Source organism: Struthio camelus, chromosome 5, assembly GCF_040807025.1.
Source record: "Struthio camelus isolate bStrCam1 chromosome 5, bStrCam1.hap1, whole genome shotgun sequence".
NCBI lineage: Eukaryota > Metazoa > Chordata > Aves > Struthioniformes > Struthionidae > Struthio > Struthio camelus.
The window spans coordinates 31,243,974-31,264,057 of record NC_090946.1 but is presented as its reverse complement, the minus strand read 5'-3'; the positions used below and the strand labels follow the sequence as shown (position 1 = coordinate 31,264,057).

Below are 20,084 nucleotides of genomic sequence, written 5' to 3'. Positions count from 1 at the left end.
TGTTTGTGCCAGGTTTTGAGAGACCTAATCTAGCCAGGGGTTTTTGTTTTCTTGTAAAGCTGAGCAATTACAGCTCTAAAAATAGCAGTCAGAAAATGAATTATGCACAATTGTGTGTAGGGGTATCCTAAAAAGTAAGCAAACTTTTAAAAAGTAGATTTGCAAAAGAATAAATACAAGTTTAAGGATTACTTGGTGCTTTCTTACCATAGTGGCTTTTTGTTTGTTCATTGGTAATGCTGTGAATAGTCCTTTGTTTTTGTGTTGCCTACAAATCCTGCATTCATACAAAGCATTTGGTGAATAGAGTAAGGATTGTTTGTTTCCTTATAATTTAACGTGCTCTATGGATGAAAAGAGGACATCAATTTTCAGGACTATCAAATGGTGTTTTGAACATGAGCTGTTTTCACGTAAATGGTGTTATTTTTGTAATGTACTAAATGTATAATACTTGTCTATCTCTATTTTTTAAAAAAACAAACAAAAACAAAAGTAGTGGATTATACAGTCTGTGCTGTTTAACCCCTTCAGACTGTGACCTTCCACGTGGTGGTTGATTAGAAATCATCTGTGAATTTGGAAATTATGACATAAGGAAATGAAAGTAATAAATTTACCAATAAACGGAATTGATTCTTCTTCTTGTTTTAAATACAGCTATTTTGAACTGGAGAGCAGCGGCTTACGGGATGAGATTAGATATTACTACAGGTTTAATGGAAAGTCAAGAACAGAGGTGTTTCCATACCGTCTGGCTGATGGACAATGGCACAAGATTGCTGTGTCACTTAGTGCATCCCACCTTCTGCTCCACGTGGACTGCAACAGGTAAGAAAATGTATTCAGTAATTTATATTTCTTTAAAAAATGTTCTCAGTTTATGGCACAGGAACAGAACTGCAAAATCAGAAAGGAATTTTAAAAAAGTTAAATTAAAAATCACAGCAAACTGCACTGAGATAAAAAAGAAAACAAAGCATTAAAATGAAACGGTACATTGGGATTATGAACAAATGTGGAAAAGGTTGATTGCTGGCTAGAGAGTATTAAATGCATCTATATGCAGTTTAGATACTGGCTGGTGTTATGGTAGGCTGTGATTGCATTTAAGTGTGATAGATTGGTGTGCAGTCTGTTCTGTTGTGAACTGCCTCACTCAGCATACCTGGAAACTTAAAGAACAGATAGATATGTCAGAGGCATTTTTATGTTATTTTACATAATCAAGTAGTACACTTACTGATTTTTCTGCTTGCTGCCTGGCTTGGAAACTTCTCGGAAACCTGCAGGCTTCTCTTTGAGTGTGCAGAACTGGTGCCACTTATTTTCTGTAGGGTATTCTTTCTGTCGTTGCACTTTTGTCCTCCTTTAAAACCTGTGAAGACTGCAAGATGGCAGATTGTCAGGATTTCAAGGAATGAAAAAGAAGCAGACTACCATCCCAGAACCTCTCTTCCCTTGGGACTTGATTTCACAATATACTGAAGACTCTTAGCTTTCACGAACTTAGCGGTTGATGAGGCAACTCGGAAAACTCAGATTTGAGACCTTCAAAATAGTTTTTAGGAGTGGAGAAAACAAAACATTAGTTTCAGTTCTTCTTGCACTGAAATTAATGTCAAAAATATCCTTTCCTTTCATTAGTAGGATCAGCCTACCATATGCATTTTGGGATTGTGATATTTAAGTGATATAGAGTGATGGTAGCTGTTATTTCATTTCATTCAGGTGGACGGAATAAAGTTATGGGAGCAGGTGGTTATTGGAACATTGAAAAAGTTTTAATTTTGACCACAGTAATTATGAGATACTGTTTTGAGAAGAAAGTAATGACTGTTTTCTGCAACTGCATTAACTAGTGACAGTAAAAATCTAATCTCAAGGAAGGTTGTTTATTGAATCCTACTGTTTGGACCCTAGTAACAATTAAATGCTTAGAGCAATTTTAATTTTGTTCAGGCATGAAATCTTAATTTCTGTCCTCTGATTTATTTATCTTACTATTATTTATCTGTTATGTTATTTCTTTGCTTACCATAGTGTATGTTTCTGTTTGTTTATTGACATAATAGGTTTTGGGAGAGGTTCTTCATTATCCGTTATGATCACTTTTTAATGAAAGGCAAAAGTGTTTCAGGAAGGCCCTCTTGGCAGATTTTTTCACTAATTGGCTTCTTGCACACAGTACGAAAGCAAGACAATATGAAAAGCCTTCCTGGTACACAAGTCTATCCAGGGACAAGAGTTGTACAGAATGATAATTGTGACCTGATTTTCTTTACAGGAACAGGCAGGAATAGATGAACATAATTATGGAATAAGCTATGCTGTCATATAAGGTTGTAAATGTATATATCCTTCTGTGTCAGGTAGCCTTAAGCAGGGCTGGTACATCTAAGAGTGCTCCCTAGGGTGGTGTATCTAAAGGCTGCTGCCAGCACGGATCCATAGCTAAATGTCTCCATTTGGCTGTGTATTTGTGGTAGTTTATGCCAACTCCTATGAATAGTAATGGGAATAGTTTTGAAAGCGTGACTTGAGGCTCATAGTAGATCATAGTAGAGGCTTCAGTGAAAAAAGAGATCTTATGTCCCTGATTCAGCTGTGGCATCTCTTTTCGATTAATTAAGAGATTTTTGTGAATGTTGATGGTTGTAGTTGGCTTTGTATCTTAACTCCCTACATCTTTGTGCTCAAAGAAAGAATCACTTCTTTTTTTCTTCTTTGCACTAATGTTTCCTGCTGACACTACAATAAGTGGCAAAAGATGTGAGAGTGAAATGCTTGGCCTAAAGAAGGGAAAGCCAATGAGGCGTACTTTTGAGGACTGCCAAGAGACCTGAGCCTTCCTAATGTTACAGTCGGGAAAGCTGCAGCTAAAAGTATGCACAGAATCCAGTATTCAGGACTGTAAATTTACATGTAAACGTCACCATTTTAGGCTAGCGTGGTGTCACTGGCTCTCAGCAGAGCGCAGGATGCCTAATGAGAAGTGATGTTTCTGCAGACTTAATTGAACAAGTGAGTCACAGGGGAAGAGAATACGACTGCAGTCAAAAGAGTCACCGCGTTTCGCCTCTTGCAGAGATTTGGGATGATGTTTCTCTTTCTGTCGGTTCATCTAAACAAAGGTTTAGCTTGAGGTCTACCTATCTAGCTAACCAAGTTTTATGCTTTCTTTTTACCATGCCACTACTATAAAAATAAACAATAAAAACAAGGCAAAAAGCAAAAAAAAATCAACCAAGATACACCCTTTGGATACACCCTGGCTTTAAGGGAGTTGCAACATTGCGTCTGTGTGAATGTGCATGAATTTGTATAAATGCGTTAATCAGTTCATTTTGGGCTGTGATAATGTGTTATACATTTGGGATGTTCTGCTGGGTGAGAGATTTGTGAGTGCAGAGTTGTTAATCTGTGTGCAAGAGTGGAATGAAAGTGTCTATGTTAGGCTGTGCTTGGTATTTTTCCCAAGTTTGCTACAGGATTTTTATTGATACTCAGAGCTAGCCTTCAGCCTTTAAAAACTGCAGCGGGTCAGAAAGCACTGGAGACGAAAACTTTCAAATTGTAAACAAATTGTCCAATCTACTTTTATGCTTCCCAACCTTTTCATCCACGTTGCTCTGATTCGTAAAATTGCTTGGACATTAGGTACATGATTGTCTTTTGGATTCGATTCAAAGTTGGCTTCTACTTTGCAGACATGGATAGGTTAGAGAAAGGTACTTGAGAACTGGTAAAAAAGCCTTCAGTGCTTTTGAGAGCTGTCTTTAAAACAGTATAATTGCCTCTGTTCTAATGATATGTAACATGGTGGGAGAGGCATATATATCAAAGGAGGTATATTTGCCCAAGTATGTGTCCTTTTGACATCAGCTCCTACTGTGTCTTATTTGCTCCTTTCAGTGCTCCTTCAAAGCAAGGAATAAGAACTGTTATTGAGTCTGCTACCAGAGCGCAGAGCTGCTGACACAGGAAGATAAATTAGAGTCCAGAGTAAAAGCCTGTTGCACGCCACCAGACTCTTTTCACAGCCTTTGCATTGGGCCTAGGAGGTAATCTTTAGCCAGTAAAACAGTTCAGACAAATGACAGAGTAGCGGCAGATGTACTCGCTAACATGTTTTTAACATTCTAGTGCAGTTCAGAAAGCTTAGAAAAATGAAAAGACTATATTCATTATAAATGTACAGCTGAGGCACAAGTAAAACCTGTGCTGAAAGTAGCATGGGAATTAACCTGTGCTGCACATTCATTTCCGCACTCCTCCAACGCTGCGTTCACCAGTGATGTACGCACCTTGTTTTGAAGTACTGGTTATCTGTAAAATCTGTGCTTCCCTGCTCCAGGGGTATGGGGGCTGTCAGGGGGCGCCATTTAGCTGGGCGTTTAGGTTAATCTAGAGCTACTATATTGTCAGAGGGTCCTATGGCACCAAAGGGTTGATACAGAATGAAATGAACTCTGCCATGCTCCTTCCCAGACCTTGGCCCTTTGGAGAGCCAGAGGCAGAAGGTGCTGCTCTGCATAGCTGCAGTCAGGAGATTTTTCAACCCCTGGAAACTGTCAGAGCTCACAAGATCTGCCATTGTTTTCACTTGAATTGAAATTACTTTCAACTGTAAAGAGTCTGTAGTGTTGCTGGTGTTACCCGACTGTCTGTTGTAACGCTTGTAAACTCAGCAACAGCACAGAAAAATATTACACGTAAGAGAATGATAATTGTGAGGGAATAGCGTCAGAGTGACAATTTTAAGAGGTGGTAGGAACTGTATTAAGATATATTTACTGATAATTTATTCAAGCAATGTAAACTCCAAACTGTTCACCATGTGTCTCGTTCGTCTAGGGAGGTAACCCAGGCTTGTCTGTTTTTTATTTTTATTGTTTTATTTCTCATTGCCTGCATTGCTATGAAAGTACTCATCTGCCCAGACTGTATCAGTATTCCTTTACTTGATGAACTCCATCTGCAGGCATAAAAGGGAGAAGACAGTTTTCTGCAAGAATTAATGCTTTCCAGTGAAAATATATGCTGGAGTGCCTTTTATCGTGAATACAACCTGTGGTTTTGACAGATAATCTTGGCCTTTTTTTTTTTTTTTTCCCCTTTTTGGTAGGAGCGTAGAGAGAATAGTTTATAAAACTGGAGCAGTCTCCATCTGAAAAGCATGCTGTCTGCTTCTTTTATGTTTCTCCTGATAGAACAGAGCATTAAGGAATAAAAAATGCATGAGCATTGAGAACTTTTTAATTGAAAAAATAAATAAATTAAAGCAACATAATCCAAATATGGGAATCTCAAACCTTTGAGCTTTCATAAATAAGGTCTTCAGGCTGCCATCCTGATGTTTTCAGCTTCTCTAAACAAATTCTTATAATTCCTATAACTTTAAAATATAGTAAATTTTAAGAAGGTTAAGGCATCTATTTAAAACAGAGATCCACTGCTTTAGTTCCTGTAAAATACTTTCTCTTTATAGAGATCATGTGGTGGGAATGATATGGCGCTGGGTTATTTACTCTCAACGTTTTAATGTGGTTACCTGATCCAGATTGCTTGTCCTCATTCTTTAATCTGTAACAGAAGCTGGCAGAGAGATGGTTCCTTGGGCAGAGTGATATAATTATGCACCCAACTTCTGACCTATGGTGTTCTGGATTGGAAGTCAATTTTCCTCTACTGAATGCCCCTTCTGTTGGACAGAAAGGCTATAAACTTTTTAGAATGAGAGATCTCCCGCAGGCCTATCCTGTCAGCTGCTCAGGTCTTGCAGCATTATCCTTATTGTAGCTAACCTGCAAGGAGACGTTCAGTATGCATTCAGTCTGACTATCACCTTGAGAAAAGTTTTTTTTTGTTTGTTTTTTTAAATAATAGTCAGGGTTACTTGTGTAGGCTGGCTTTTACATCAGCAGAGTAAATGATGGTATGGGTCTGACCCAACACTGTAATGATGGGTATGGGTGTGACCCAATACTGACTGGTATCTCTTACTCCTGTCCCTGTTTATGAGGAAAGTTTCTTTTTTAATCCTAGATGAATCAGCTGAAGGTTTTTTTTTTTCCCATTTTTATATGCTGCATTGGTTGGATGTGGAAAAGGTGATGAGTGTCTGTGAAAGTGTTGAGGTATGGGACTGTGATTGAAACGTACTAAAGAAAACAAATTATAATAATCTGTAGCTGTGCCTAGCTGACTTAGATCCTTTCCTCACTTAGAAGGTGGTAACCACTTACAGTCCATACAAGCAGTGTCATCTGCTGGCGAAACTACCTGGGGCATGGTGCTGCAGCCGGGATACTGCCCGTGGCTCCAGAAGGGTCAGGGCAGAGCAGGAATCTGCTTCGGTTGCTTTTAGGAACGTGTCCCGGTCCTGCCGATGTTCGTTAGGCTCCTGCTGAAGAGCAGGAAACGAGCAGGGTCGACCTCTGGGGGTTCGGCTCAGGGGCTCCTGGGGGAACTTGCAGCAGTCTGGGGAGTTTTGGGGACCCCTGGAGCGCCAGAGTTTGCAGAGCCCACCTGCTGCTGAATTAAGCCTTAATGGTGCTTTCCTGTGAATTGAAAATATTGACAGACAGGTTCAGGACTTCAATAGGACAGGAATAATGTTGTGTTATGCTTCACTATGACATCTTGCATTCATTGTATTCGTATGCTATGGGTGTGTCAGAGAGAGAGGGTGGATAGTGGCGGAGGAAGTAATCTTAAATGAGGACTGGAAAGCCTCAAATGAGTTATTCATTTTTCTAAAGCATGTTAATAGGTGTATGATCCTGTTCTCAAATACTTTTATATTGTTCCACTGTACAGTTGGATTGTTTCTTATGTCAAAGTAATAAACCCTTAAATTGGGGTGTTTGTGCTAAAGCAGTCCCTGAAAATTTAGCATGCATAGTTTGAAGCGAGTGTGGAGATTTGTGTAGAAGTGTTTCAGAGGAAATCTCCTATTACTTGGTTCTATTTTCCTTTAATTTGTTGAAGTGTTAATGGGGTGGTACAGATAGAGAGGAAGATCATGGTAATTTGAAAATCAACTACATAGAGCAAATGCTTTGGGTTTTTCCTTTCAGATTATAAAAACAATTATCTTGCACCAGCCAGGCACATGAACTGAGACCCAAAACATAAGTGAACTCTTCTTTGCAATGCGGTTTGCTGAAGTCTGGGATTTAGACCTGGAAGTCATGCCGTGTAATACTGGAGTTTTATTTGAGAAATAGTAATTTTAGTTAAATACTTCTTTATAGAAAGTACTGGGCCTGTGCCCAAATAGCAGACGAGAGCCCCTCTGAGCTATTCAGAGGCTGGCTCGAGACCTGAATCTCCACGTAGCAAGTAGTCCACAGTCTTTTCAGATGAGCGCTTTGAGTAGCGCCGTGTCAAGGCACGGAGAAGGGCCCAAGCCTGCTGAGGTCGGAGAGCTGCCGCCGGCGCGTGTCGGGCCCCGCCGCCGCGCGGGGGGAGCCTGGCGGGCGGCTGGCGTGGGCAGGCGGGGGCGCAGGTTTTGCTGCAGCTGCCGGTCAGCGTCCCGTCTCGCTTCACGTGCGGTTCGGAGCCACTCGGCTCGCCTGCAGGTGGGAGAGCTGTGTCCAGGCCTCCCAAGTGTTTTGGATGGCCCGGCTGAGGATAATGAGGGTAGATGAGCTGAGGACTGGGTCTGGGGAAAAGCCAGGGTCCAGGTCTGTGCCGTGAGGCGAGAGCCGCTTCGCGTGGGTGCTAGTGGAGAGGGCGGTAACGGCAGTCCTGGGTCATGTTTCAGATCATGAGGTGTTTTGAGGGGGTTGAGAAAGTGCTCTCTTTCACCTCAGCTATGTGTTTAGTGACCTGGTCCTGTTTTTAATAACACATCAGATACTGGCCGCTGTTTTCAGTTTAAATGTTTCAATTATTTGATAACTTGTTGGTGTGACCCATATTATGAATGTACTGATACTCTGAAAGAGCAGTGAGGTGATGAAGGTGGTAGTTTGATACTGAGCATAGGAGTAAGATAAAACACTATTTCTTGTCCTGTAAACTGTTTTTGTATCTGAGATGAGTCAGTAACAAAAGAATCAGTGGAAGCTGTATTATTGTAATTAAGCTGCGATTGTAATGGCATTCCCTTCAGGATGTCAAAAATGAAGGCAAGTAACTAACATTGTGTCAAATAACGCGACTGAGAGGGCTTCCTGAGCCCTAGCTGGGTCTTTGAGTCACGGCAGCCACTTACCTTAAACTTGAGTGAGCGATGTGCCGTGCGGTCTCCCTGGGGGGGAACCCTTGCCCCACTGCAGTCTGCAGCAGAAGCTCTCGTTGACCTGGGTTGAGCCATGCTTTCACCTCTGGAGCGCATGAGGTGCTGAGAGGAATGAGTGCCAAACCTCTCCCTGGAGAGTGCTTTTCTGTCTGTCTGCCTGGCAGTTTCCATCAAAACTTAATTTTAGAACCAGCATAACTGCTTGGTCTATGTTTACTGTATGTTTCATGCATTTCCTCAGTCACGGCCAGTGAGTTATCGTGGAAAGCGTGCGGTGTTATCTTTCAAACCGCCAAGGCTAAAACAAGCAGTTGAAAAATACCCCGAGGAAACGGAGATGCAGCTTACCCAGTGAACTTGCAGTAAGAACTGGGGAACTTGGAACGAATCGGCCCTCCGTGGAGTTACAGGGACGGCGGCTGGTGGGAAGGACTGGCTGCTCTGGAGAGAGCTACGCGTCACTGCATGACGCTGAGGCAAAACCAGCGGGAGGGCTCTGCCAGCAGCATGGCAGCAAACGCAGGATGTCAGCACGCAAGCCTGCGGGCCTGAGCTTGTGTCACGTTTGCTTGTGAAAGGAAATCGACTCTGGAATGTGGATGAGATTATTTTATGGTTACGCACAAATTATTTAGTGATGACATGAGCCCCTTGATGAGATGATCCTGTGACAGGATGCTCTGTAGGGCAATTAACTTCTCAGAAGAGGATTTTTTGGAGGGAGGAAAGAAGCTATTTAATAGGAAGGCTGTGTTTGGCTGGCTTATTCTTAACGTTATTTTTCGTAGCAGTGCAGGAAGGAGTTGGAATCACCAGCTTGATTCTTCTCACTTTTGCACCTAGCTTACTAAAGCAGCTGAAGTGACTTTGTAGTTGAGAGCATCGTGAGAAGGAAAAGAGGAAAGCCCCATATGTGTTGTTAAAAAGGGAGTACTTACAAGCTGCAGGCTTACTAAGTTTCAGGTTCTACTGTAATGGAGACCAGGTGTGCGGCCAGGACCGATGTGCTGCAGCTCAACGGCCATGTACCTGTATAACACAGGTCAGTGTAGTGGAAGCAGAGTTTCAGCACTGCTAGTTCTCACTTGACAAATTTTTATGACAAACACCAACAGTAATCCATGACAAAATGGAAATAAGCCATGTAGCCACGGTTTGACCTCTTTCTAGTAGAATCTTATTTTGGGGGTTATTTTTGCTGCAAGATCTGAAGTACCAGCGCTACTTCATGCCAGTATGATGATGCATGCTTTAACCCTATTGCTTTCTGATATAAGATAGACTTAATTTTCTGCTTGTTTTGTAAATAAGTTTATTGCAGATTTTTTATCTCGTGTCCGTCTCAGTCTATGTAAGGGCTTCTTGTTTAATTTGTGGGAGAAGAGCTTTTCTTTTTATCCCTTTGAAGAACCCGTTACATTAATTTCTCCTTTTATTTGTAGAGTCTTTTAATTGCTTAGTTTTGGGTTACTGATATTTGGCATATGGGATGTATTCTGAATATTCAGCATCTGTTACTGAGAAGAGCTGGTATGGTAAGAAACGAGTGTGCTGTGATTTTTAGCTTTCTTTTTAAGTTTGCTTTATTCACTGTTCTCATTTAGAACACGATTCAAAGCTTGCTGATGTTACAGGATGTCTTTTAGCGACACTGACTTTTAGTCTTGTCTTCATTTATAAGTGGATTTGTCTCCTTGTCTGTAATGGCTATTTGTTTGACTGTAAGAAACTGCTGCTACAAGTTGTACGCTCTGGTACTCAGATAGCAATATCTGCTTACAAATGGCAAAAAGACTGCCAGAATACCTTTGATTTAGAGATCTATTTGAAAAGTGGTATTTGAGCTATGTGGCTTTTAACTCTGCTTTGAGATATTTAAAGATAAGTACCTAAATTCCAATCAGTTTAGAGTTGTGGATGTTGATATTCATAAGAAAAGTCTGTGTAAGTAGATGACATCTCCTTTAGCACACAAGATCAGACGTTTTCCAACACAAGTGCCACCTTAAATACTGCCGTGGCCAAGCTGGCTGAATAAAGCAGCAGTTGGCATCTTCACCTGCAACAATGACAAGTAGATTCCTGTTAGGCTTCTGCTGCCTGGGAATTACATGCAACTTTTATGGGTGATGCTTGGACCATGAGCCACATGCTATTTACCAGGTCAGAATAGACTTTTATGAAACCTATTAAAAAAAAAAAAAGGGGGGGGGTTGTCCAAGTTGAAATCTGCAATAACCCTTTGGCTGTGAAGCCAGCTGGTATCAATCAGCTGGCACTGGGGTGTCAGTCCTGTATTTCCCTCTGGAAAACTATGAATGGTGCACATGCAGTAAAGTACAAAGTGCTCTAGATGCATTGGACAGGGGATGTAGTTGATCTGTTAGTTTGTTCTAATTCTTTTATGGGAAAAAAAGACTTTTGGAAATCATAATCAAATGGACAAGTTTCCTTTTCTGACTAGATTAAACGTCCTTGGAAATACTTGCAACCTCAGCGTAAGGCCTGTTTTCTTATATGTTGTAGAGGATGGCACATTTTTGCCTCAGTATGTCTGATGTTTTTTGGGTTTCTTGCACATTCATGAGTGCTTTGTTCTTTATATGAAGATGGGTAAACGCTGCAGCCTACTAGACACAATATTAGCCTAGGACTTGGACACTCTTAGGACTGTTAAATCACCAGGAACCAATTGCTTCTGTTCTATTAGCTGCAAAAGAAAGTTGTTAAAATTGACCTTGTTTGTAAAGCGCTTTGGGATTTCCAAGAGAAAGATCCCACGTAAGTACTAGTATTCTGAGGAGGATGAGTTTTTGCATGGTCAATGTCGTATCATTTAGTGAGTCTCACCCTTTGCTTTGAATAGATAGCAATGATGGTTTTTAGTCGAATGACCAAGAAAAGGCTGCTAGGAGTCATCAATAATTTTGTAAGAAACTGAAAAGCCTAATGTGCTTTGCAGAGAAAGCTCAAAAAGGGCAGCTAACATTTCTCTGAATTTTCCCTTATTCTCTCTATGTGAAAATAAAATCCCAAACCTGACAGTGCAACGTGCTATTCTGGCCATCTTTACTTATTTTTTTTTTTGTTATGTTTACTCCTGTATGTTGGAGTCTCTTGACGTTAACTTGCATTTCTCTGGTGTAGAAAAAGAAGTTGCTTATAGAGATTTATTTAGATATATTTTTATTGTTACATTTAGGTTCTCTGTTTCGAAAATCTAAACTGATAATTAGAATACCTTCACTTTATCTTGGTGATTGTGCAGGAAAATCAATGAAACGGTTTAAGTGACCGAGTCTAAAAGCTTTAGACTTAAGCACACACTCTTGAGCCTTTTTTCTAACATTTAGTATTACTGGACACCACCTGTTTTTTTTCTCTCAGATCTTGAACAGTAACTTCGATTAAATAGTTGGTGGTTACTACTGTACGTTCCAAATTTAATAACAAAAAGCATCCTTCAAAACCTGACATTTTTATCTAAATTGCTTTTCTCTGTTAAGTGATTGTGAACTCTTATACTATGACAGAAGAGATGGCATGAAAAATCAAAAATTTCCCCAGGAAGATTATTTTTTTTGAAACAGAGCATTAAAGACTAAATGAATAATTCAGATAAAGTTGCTCCAGAACTGAATGCATGTCAAATAATGCATCCTCTCTGTGAACACTCTTTTAAAAAACAAAAAACAACAAAACAATCATGGAGGTATTGATACATTTTCATTTGGAAGCATAGAGACAGTGTGGTGAAAGACAACTATGTAGAGATATCCTAGTATTTCTTTTCAAAATCAGTTCTTAATGCCTTCAGGAGAATAAGCATAAAGATGAATGCCAAGACTATCTTGAAGCTAGAGTCTGAAATCATCATCAGTTTATTTGAGATTCAGAAAACATGCTGGGAAACTTTTCGAAGTGGCTAGTTATTTTTATATTATGGGCTGTGCTAAGAGGCTTGACACTTGTTATTTCAGAAGTGCTGAGTTTTTGCTGCCTCAGCTGAAGATGGTAACAATGGTCAAGGTGGTTAGCACCTCTGCAGCCTAGATTAGGAGAAAAACTGATGCAAAACCTTCCCATTTCCCTGCCTTTTTATTAAAGAGGTTGACTGCTATTTTAAAGACTCGATCATTTATGATGCATTACTGCATGTGGCAATCTGAATGCCTTTTGGTTTATTTGAGTTTGTAGGATACAGATGGATACATTTAAGGTGAGGCGTGCTTGCAAGGGAATGTCAATTTTGAGAATCTGTTTTTGAATTGCAAAAATCTGTTTTGATGAGTCACACTGATGTCAAAGTGCTCCTGTGCAGTCATTGGAGGTGGCTTCAGAGAGTGATTCATTTACGGTAAGATGAATCGCACCCCAGAAACACTTCTGTCTCTTCAACAGCTAAAATGAGTCTAGATGACTAGCTCCATTGTAGGTGTATACCTTTAAGGCATCTAAAATTGGGTGTGATGAAATCCACACCTGACCGCTACACAGAAATTTATAGCTTCATGAGAGTAAATGTGACAACCAGATCAGGAATATATAAACCTGTCCTTGAATTAGTAGAGACCAGGGACTGAGAAATGAGGGTCTTGCCGTGCTTCAGCCACAGCAGTATTTAGACTGCAGCTATTTGTGACTTAACTGTACTGATAATAAAGGAAATGTCTCTGGTTCATATCTAGTCTGAAAATCTGAGAAGGCAGCATTCTGTTCTTAGTAACCTACTCATACTTTAGAGCCAAAATAAATAGGAAGTTTTATGATTTGACGTGCTACTTCATAATAAACTGTTGGAATTGTAGTCTATTCTATTTTTCAGACTTTTTGTCAGTCGCACCTCCTGTTCAGTTCATGCTGGTTTATGTGTTCTCATGTGAACAGGGACAAAGTTTGTTTTCTTGTTCTCCTAAATATTTCAGCTATTTCCAAAATGCTTTTGGCATGGCAAATATTATATGTATGAAAGGGAGTTTTGTCTCCACGAAAAAGGAAATGCTCTTTAAGTATTAACTTTTGCCTGTTAAAGTAGCAAGAAATCTACTTTACTGCAAGAGAGAATTCCATGTCCTAGTTGTTCCAGAGGAAACATAGCCCAGTGCATGAGGCAGCCCAGTGGCTTAAAACTTAGGGAGAGTCCCTTTCTGACTCGGTCTTTGTGATCTTGGATGAATCGGTTAGCCTTTCCATATTTCAGTTTGCACATATGTGAAATGAGGATAACAGTATTTTCCTATCTAATTGGAATGATATCAAGGTGATAAAAATCATTAAAAATTGGGTGCTCAGAAGGGAATTGTCCCTTGTCCAAAAGAGCTAGGTTCCTAGGGAGGCTCTTTCTCTGTGCAGAGAAAGGTGTGTGTATGTGTATTTGAATGCAGATATTTTAGATGCAGTTCCTTTCAGGAGCCCACTGATTATTTTATAGATCTTTTGTTTTCTATATGATTGTATTTCTTATGTCACAGGTGTCTGTTTGCAATGCTTCCTCCAAAAAGGTGTTTTGAGGATTGCATAAAAATATTTCATAAATAAAAGTGTGCCTATAGGGTAGATGTATAGATACAAACCACAGGGATATTATGTGTCTTTGTCAAATAGCAGGTGTTTTTTTATTACGTTTAGCTAAATGGATCAGTGGTTAGTGAATGTGTTCTAAGCATGAGCCTTTCAAGAAAGGAGGATTGGTTCATAGTTGTATTACTCCAGGTTTATGTTTTAGCTCCTTTGAAATACGTCAGCCTAAAGTAGGGACAAATCAAACTTTCCCTTGGAAAGTGAATGCAGTAGTCATAAATCTGAAAATCTAAAGCATGGAGTAGAGTTTCCATTAACCTAGAGACCTGGGTCTCCTAATGCTGGAGGGGCTGTTCAGTCTGCAGTAATTTTAGCGACTGTGGTTCCCGGGAGTCCTCTTTCCAAGCATTCCTGTTCTTGTGAAGTGCATCGGACATGTCTCTATGTGAGTATCAAAGCCAAATATATTGGAAATTGATCTCCAAGGAACTCTGGACCAGCACTTTCATAAACTGGAGGTGTAATAGATATAATTTAGCTATTCATGTGCTACATACAAAGTATTGGTTGAGCATGGATAAAGCCATGGAAGGTGACACTCCTCAGCCCAAAAAATCAAGCAAGAAAATGAGAATGAAGCAGAAATTTAATGTAGCTGTAAAGAAAGAAGGGTCCTTTTGTGTCTATTCAGCAAGAGTAGTTTTTTAACCTGAAAAATGAGTTTTTCTTTCTTCCACAAGAAAATCAATGCAGGATAGGGGAGCAGAGCAAGGGTTTTCCCACTTAACAAATAACAGTTATAATAGAATTTCTTTTTTTTGATGTAACTTCCCATTACGTTTTGAAACGTGCTGCACAATGTTCATGTTTTCCAGGTTTGTCTCAGTGTAGAAAACCTCAGGAAATCACCCAAATACTCAGTGCTCTTGATAGGTTTCTAAGAGGCGAACATACCTAGGTAATCCAATTGTCAGGGTGAACCCTTTTTCCCTCCTACTTAAGGGTTTGGCATCAGCAAGTGCCACTGTGCTCTTTTTGTATGGTTAGTGGGTCTTCGGTATCTGGGAAGTCTCTCCCCTTCTCAAAAACCTGCTCTGAGAATGCTATAAAACTTACAGATGTTCTTGTAACTTAAAACCTGAGTCTGGCAGCTGGGAGAGACATGTCGAGTTCCTGGCTCTGCTCTAGCTGCACCTCAGTCAGCCTTGCTGGATCTACGCTACCAGTGTACGTAGCCAGTGGAGCTTCATTCACTGATGTTTGAAAACATTTGTTTTAATCTTTGTCTAATCCACTGATTGTGAGTTGGTATTGCTAGCATGTTTCTTCACTCATACTGATTCAAAAGCTTCTTCTGTGTAGTTCCAGTTTTTCTTTGTGTGGCTGTCTTGCCTTTGAGTATCAGCTTCCAGTCTTGCTCGAAAAGTTCCTTAGAATTTTTGTGTTAGTCTCTTTCCTTTTTTTTCCCCCATGAGCTGCAGGGGTTTTGTTTGTTTTTTACATTTTAATTCTTCATTAACAGAGTACCGTATGGTGAACCATGTTCCCTGTGGTCTGCTATGGTTTATTTCCTTTGTTATGACTTCACAGGTGCTTTTCATTTGCCAAGAGTATAGGGAGAATTACAGGGGTAGTGATAGGCTGTGTTCATGCTTGCTTGGCCTTTTTAGTTTATATTTAACAATATTCTGTAATAAAATAAGTTCACATTGCCCATGACCCACATTGCCCATCCCAAGCCTCTTTTTACATAGGAAATTAAGCAAATCCTGATCTGCATCTAATGCCTTCACTTTAATCATAAACCTGTTATCCAGTTGGTAGATCCAGGGGGAAAAAAAGCTCTACCAGTCTCTTAGACATATATGGAATAAGACAGAAAACACCTTTTATTTAATAATTAATTAATTATCTTAATCTCAGAGCAGGGCAAGGTAGATGCATGCTGCAGAAATACAATTAGAGCAGTAGAAGAATACGGAGCACCTTGGGCATAGGTCTTCTGAGAGGAACGTTCTGAAGAGACCCTGGCAGAAAGGTCTTTGCAGCCTTTCTCAACATAGGTTGAATCTTTGTTAAACTGCAAGGAAAGGCAAAATAAATCACTGTAGCCTGTCTCTAATTTGTCTTCCTTCCTTGCTGTTATTGAACTGTCATATAATACATGTCAATTTGTATGCTTTACACATAAAAATTAGTTTTTCTTACATAATTACAGATAGATATTGTAGAATCCCTTTATAACCTTTTACTAGGCCAGATAAATAAAGAAAAACAGTGCTCTTGAATAAGTAGTGTTGTTGAACCTGGTGTATTGCTTTATTTTAAGCCTTGGGGTGTATCCGTTAACACAAATTTCAAAACAGACTCTTTGTGGAATATTGACTAGTCCTTTTAAATGATTAGATGCTTTCCAGTGAGGATATTATTAACCCGTCATGAATAAAGATGTGCTATATCTCTGAAGAGAAATTCCTAACGTGATTGTGTAATTTCACGATTGTCTTTCTCAAGGAGCATGTCAATTACTTTGTTCCTTGTTCAGTGTTTGCATTTGAGTAGATCTTTAATTTTGCATGCAGTACAGCAGAATGGGTCTGCTTACGTTTTAAAATATTGATAGAGATAGTGCATGCAAAATTCCTGTGGTTCTCAAAGCATGGTTTGAAAGAATACCATCTTTTTTTGAACAGTTCAAATAGCTCCGCATGATAATTTTATAGATACTAATAAGTAATTAAGTAGCAGAGGCAAAAATTTCTGTGAGCTTTGAATGTATCATGTTGACGAAATGTGATGGATTAAAGCTGATTACAATTACAATAAACTTGAGCAATAAAATCATGATTACTTTAAGAACTCTTCCGAGGCCTCTGCTAATGTTCTTAAGTTGCAATTATAATGCAACTATTTTGTTCTTAGGTTGGGGCTTTTTTGTTGTTGCTATTTCTTTAAAAAGAAACAAGTTTGCCTGTAGCTTTTTAGTCTGCTTTCATTTTGTTTTGACAAATGGTTTCTTCCTTTTCTAGATAAGCAACTGTGGTTGGAATATATGACTCTTTGTACTTTGATATAAAAACTTTATAGAGCTTTTCTGAAGTTCTCTAATACTGGGAGGTCATTTTAGGTCTCAAAAATGTATGAATTTCTCAATAATGTGGCAACTTACAACACAAAAATCGATGATTACATTAGGTGAGCCTGAGCTAGAAACGACTGGAGTGTAAATTGGAAGATAACTGTGTACCAAGTTGTGTTGATTGACCTGTATTTTTCTTTGGTTTTCATTTTTCATGTTCATTTTAAAGCAATAGCTGCAGTAGTAATATGGGAAAGAAGAAAAAAATTTCACTCCTTTAAGCATATGGATACTTTACAGGACTTGACATGTTCAGAGCCTTTTCTATGGCTGTCGTGCTGATGTGATTACAGAGCAGTAGGTACTCCCTGTGAGCTGGACAGTGATGGAAATACATTTCATAATCTTCTCGAGAATCCTTATTAAACATGCTAGTCTTGTTATGAAACAAGTTCATGGCTCCCTGTGTGACATGGGAGTATGAGAATCCAGGGTCCGTAACTTCCCTGGTTTTGAATTTTTCATATCCTAAAATGGTAGTATCATTTTAGTAGTCTGAGTTTCTGAATAAAGGTGTTGCTGCTATCCTAAGAACAAGCGAATTCAAACAAAACAAAAAGCAACCCCCTTTTTAGAACTCTAGATACTTATTCTTTGAAATTAAAAATGCTATGTTATAGCAATTTATATCATGAATTAAGTTTAGAAATTTCGGATGGAGATTACTGCATTCATGTGCAAGTTTATGCAATACATGAAGCTTGCATATGTATCTGATATTACTTGTCATCACTGTTACTTTTTATTGTAATTCCTGAAGACTAACCAAGAAAAGGTCCCTGTTGTTCTAGGTATTGAGCAAATGCAGAGAGGTCCTGTTGTCTTCTGGACCTGTACCAGTGGCATGGGCAAATTACATATGCAGAAGTGGAAGCATACATGGAGAACACCTAAGCAAAGGGAATAGGACAATAGCAGCCAACAGGGGAGGAGTGGATAAAGTGAGCGGTCCAGACACAGAGATGAATGACACAGATATAGAGGCAAAGAGACTATGGGAGTAGGAGGTGGAATCGAGTTTCTCTGTGAAGTCTACTCAAAGCTCTAAAAAGCTGTGAAAATCCCAAGGTGTAGTTACTCAGACCGGTTGGATTTTGTTTCCTACTGCATTTCCTCATCAGAACTGGTAGTGGCAGTTGAAAGAGACCCCTGAGATGGGATGGTCCGTGTTTTACTCTGTTTTCTCCAGTAGGGTGGGTTTTGGCATTGAGTTTCTTCTGCTTAGTGCTGCCACAGTTGCACAAGGGGAATTTCAATTTTATGCAGTTTTTACGTGTTACTGATTTTAATAGTTTTGAAGGAATTTTTATTAATCTTTTAAGGTAAAAAATAAACAGAAAAATACTATCAATGATAAATATTTGGTATTTTTTGAAGACTCTTTTTTGACTCAACTTTATTTTTTTTTTTTAAACTGACTGATTTTGATTTGGAACTTTTCAGAGGGGAGACAAAAGAGAGAATCCAAGTAATGGTAATATGTTCCCTCTACAGGATTTATGAACGTGTCATTGATCCCCCAGAAACGAATTTGACACCTGAAAGCAATTTATGGCTTGGACAGAGAAACAGGAAACATGGTTTCTTTAAGGTAAGCAGATATGAAATAGCTCATGAAGAAGTAAATGACCAAGTAAGCAATACAATACCTCTGACTACTTAATTTATGCTCCCAAGTTCCTGTTTGTGTGAATTTTGGTAGAAACTGGGGGCCCAAGGTTTGGGGCAGGTCTGATACTTAGAGAAAAGGGTCAGTTTCTGCAAGGCAGAATGCTGTAATCATTGACTGCGGTATCCCATACCTGGGGTTCATTTGGGTTGCTTTTTTAGGTGTCATTTATCAAGCTGACAACTCGTGCACTGTCTTGTCTCTCGTGCGTTGAGTGAGACTGCGTAGAAGGAATTTGAGTTGATTCTTGGCTTTCATCTTTAAACCTTCCCGAAACAGCTGCTCTGTGTGGTCTTATGGCCAGGCAGTGCTGCTCTGATCATTCTTGGTGGCCAGTTTCTCCTTGGTTTCCTGCACAGGATACTCTCGCCCTGCTGCTGTTTGCCTCTGCTGCCTCTTTCTCGTTTGCCTCTTCTGGCACTGACTTCTAGTCTAGAAGAGCCCTTCTAGCCTGCCATTCCTCGGGCTTTGGCAGACATCATCCATCATATGCAGTGTGCCTGCCCTGCTGCAAAACACGGTCGAGTCTGAGTTCCTGGGAGTACTTTCCTTTTCGTATGCTTTCCCTGACGAAGTGTGTCATCTGAGTTTCTCAGCAGTGGCTGAATTAATGGGTCAGCAGGTTTCATTCATAAGCCATGCTTTGTCCTTCGTAGCTTCCGTTACTTCCAAGCAGCACAGATTGAAGGAATGAATAGCTGCCAGGATGCAGACTGTCCGACCTTCTAGCTGGAATGGCCTGCCTGTCTTTTTTTCTGTTTATGAGGCTCCCCAGGACATCTTCCTTGAGAAGGCCAGTATGGGCATGAGGGTCAGAAGATGCAAAGGACAGAAGAGTGACCTAAGTCTTGGAGACCCCTCTCCTGTGTGTTTTCTTTCAGTTTTTCTTTGTCCTCTGGTAAGGCTATCTGATTTTAAGGTCAAGATTGAATTGCTGGACTAACGAATGAAAATCCAAAAACAAATAAACCCTGCCCCTTAAAATTAATACTTTTCTCTTGGAAATGAGCTACAGAAAGGTTTCTGATAACTCTTCCAGTTTTGGAAAACAAACTTTGGTATAAGCATCTACCAATAAAAGCTCATAGTTTAGTGCTAGGTTAATCTGCGTATCCTCAATATTGATGTTGCTTTGTTGTCAAGGTGATTTACCACCCGCTCAGTTTCCCTTTGAGGCAGTCAGTTCATAAGATAGTTTTACAAGCTGCTGTTTTTCTGAGGACCTCTCCTAAAAATCCCTAGATTTCAACAAGCTAGGAAAATTATTTTATGCTAAATTATTTAGGGTAAGATTAGTATAGCAACTCCAACAATTTTAGTCGTGAAACAGAGGCAAAAGCTAACTTTTGTTTTAATTGAAATTACGGTCCAAGAATTGCTCTGAACCTGGAGTTCACTTCATCTTCCACCAGCTGAGCTGTCACTGTGAAGTGGAATTGATAGCATTGTTTTATTCTACAGCTGTTGTTTTTTTTTTACCTCAGCTGCTTCCCATAATTCCACAG

At 39.6% G+C, this 20,084-nt stretch overlaps 1 protein-coding gene across 2 annotated transcripts in view; it reads left to right on the top strand.

Annotated features, from left to right (window-relative positions):
- NELL1 (neural EGFL like 1) overlaps window positions 1–20,084 on the top strand; it is a 290,897-nt gene that overhangs the window by 39,227 nt on the left and 231,586 nt on the right. For both annotated transcript variants that reach the window (XM_068945356.1, XM_068945355.1), the window contains exons 4-5: window positions 661–831; window positions 18,405–18,501. In XM_068945356.1, coding sequence (XP_068801457.1) covers window positions 661–831; window positions 18,405–18,501 — 268 coding nt within the window. The remainder of the gene's footprint in view (window positions 1–660; window positions 832–18,404; window positions 18,502–20,084) is intronic.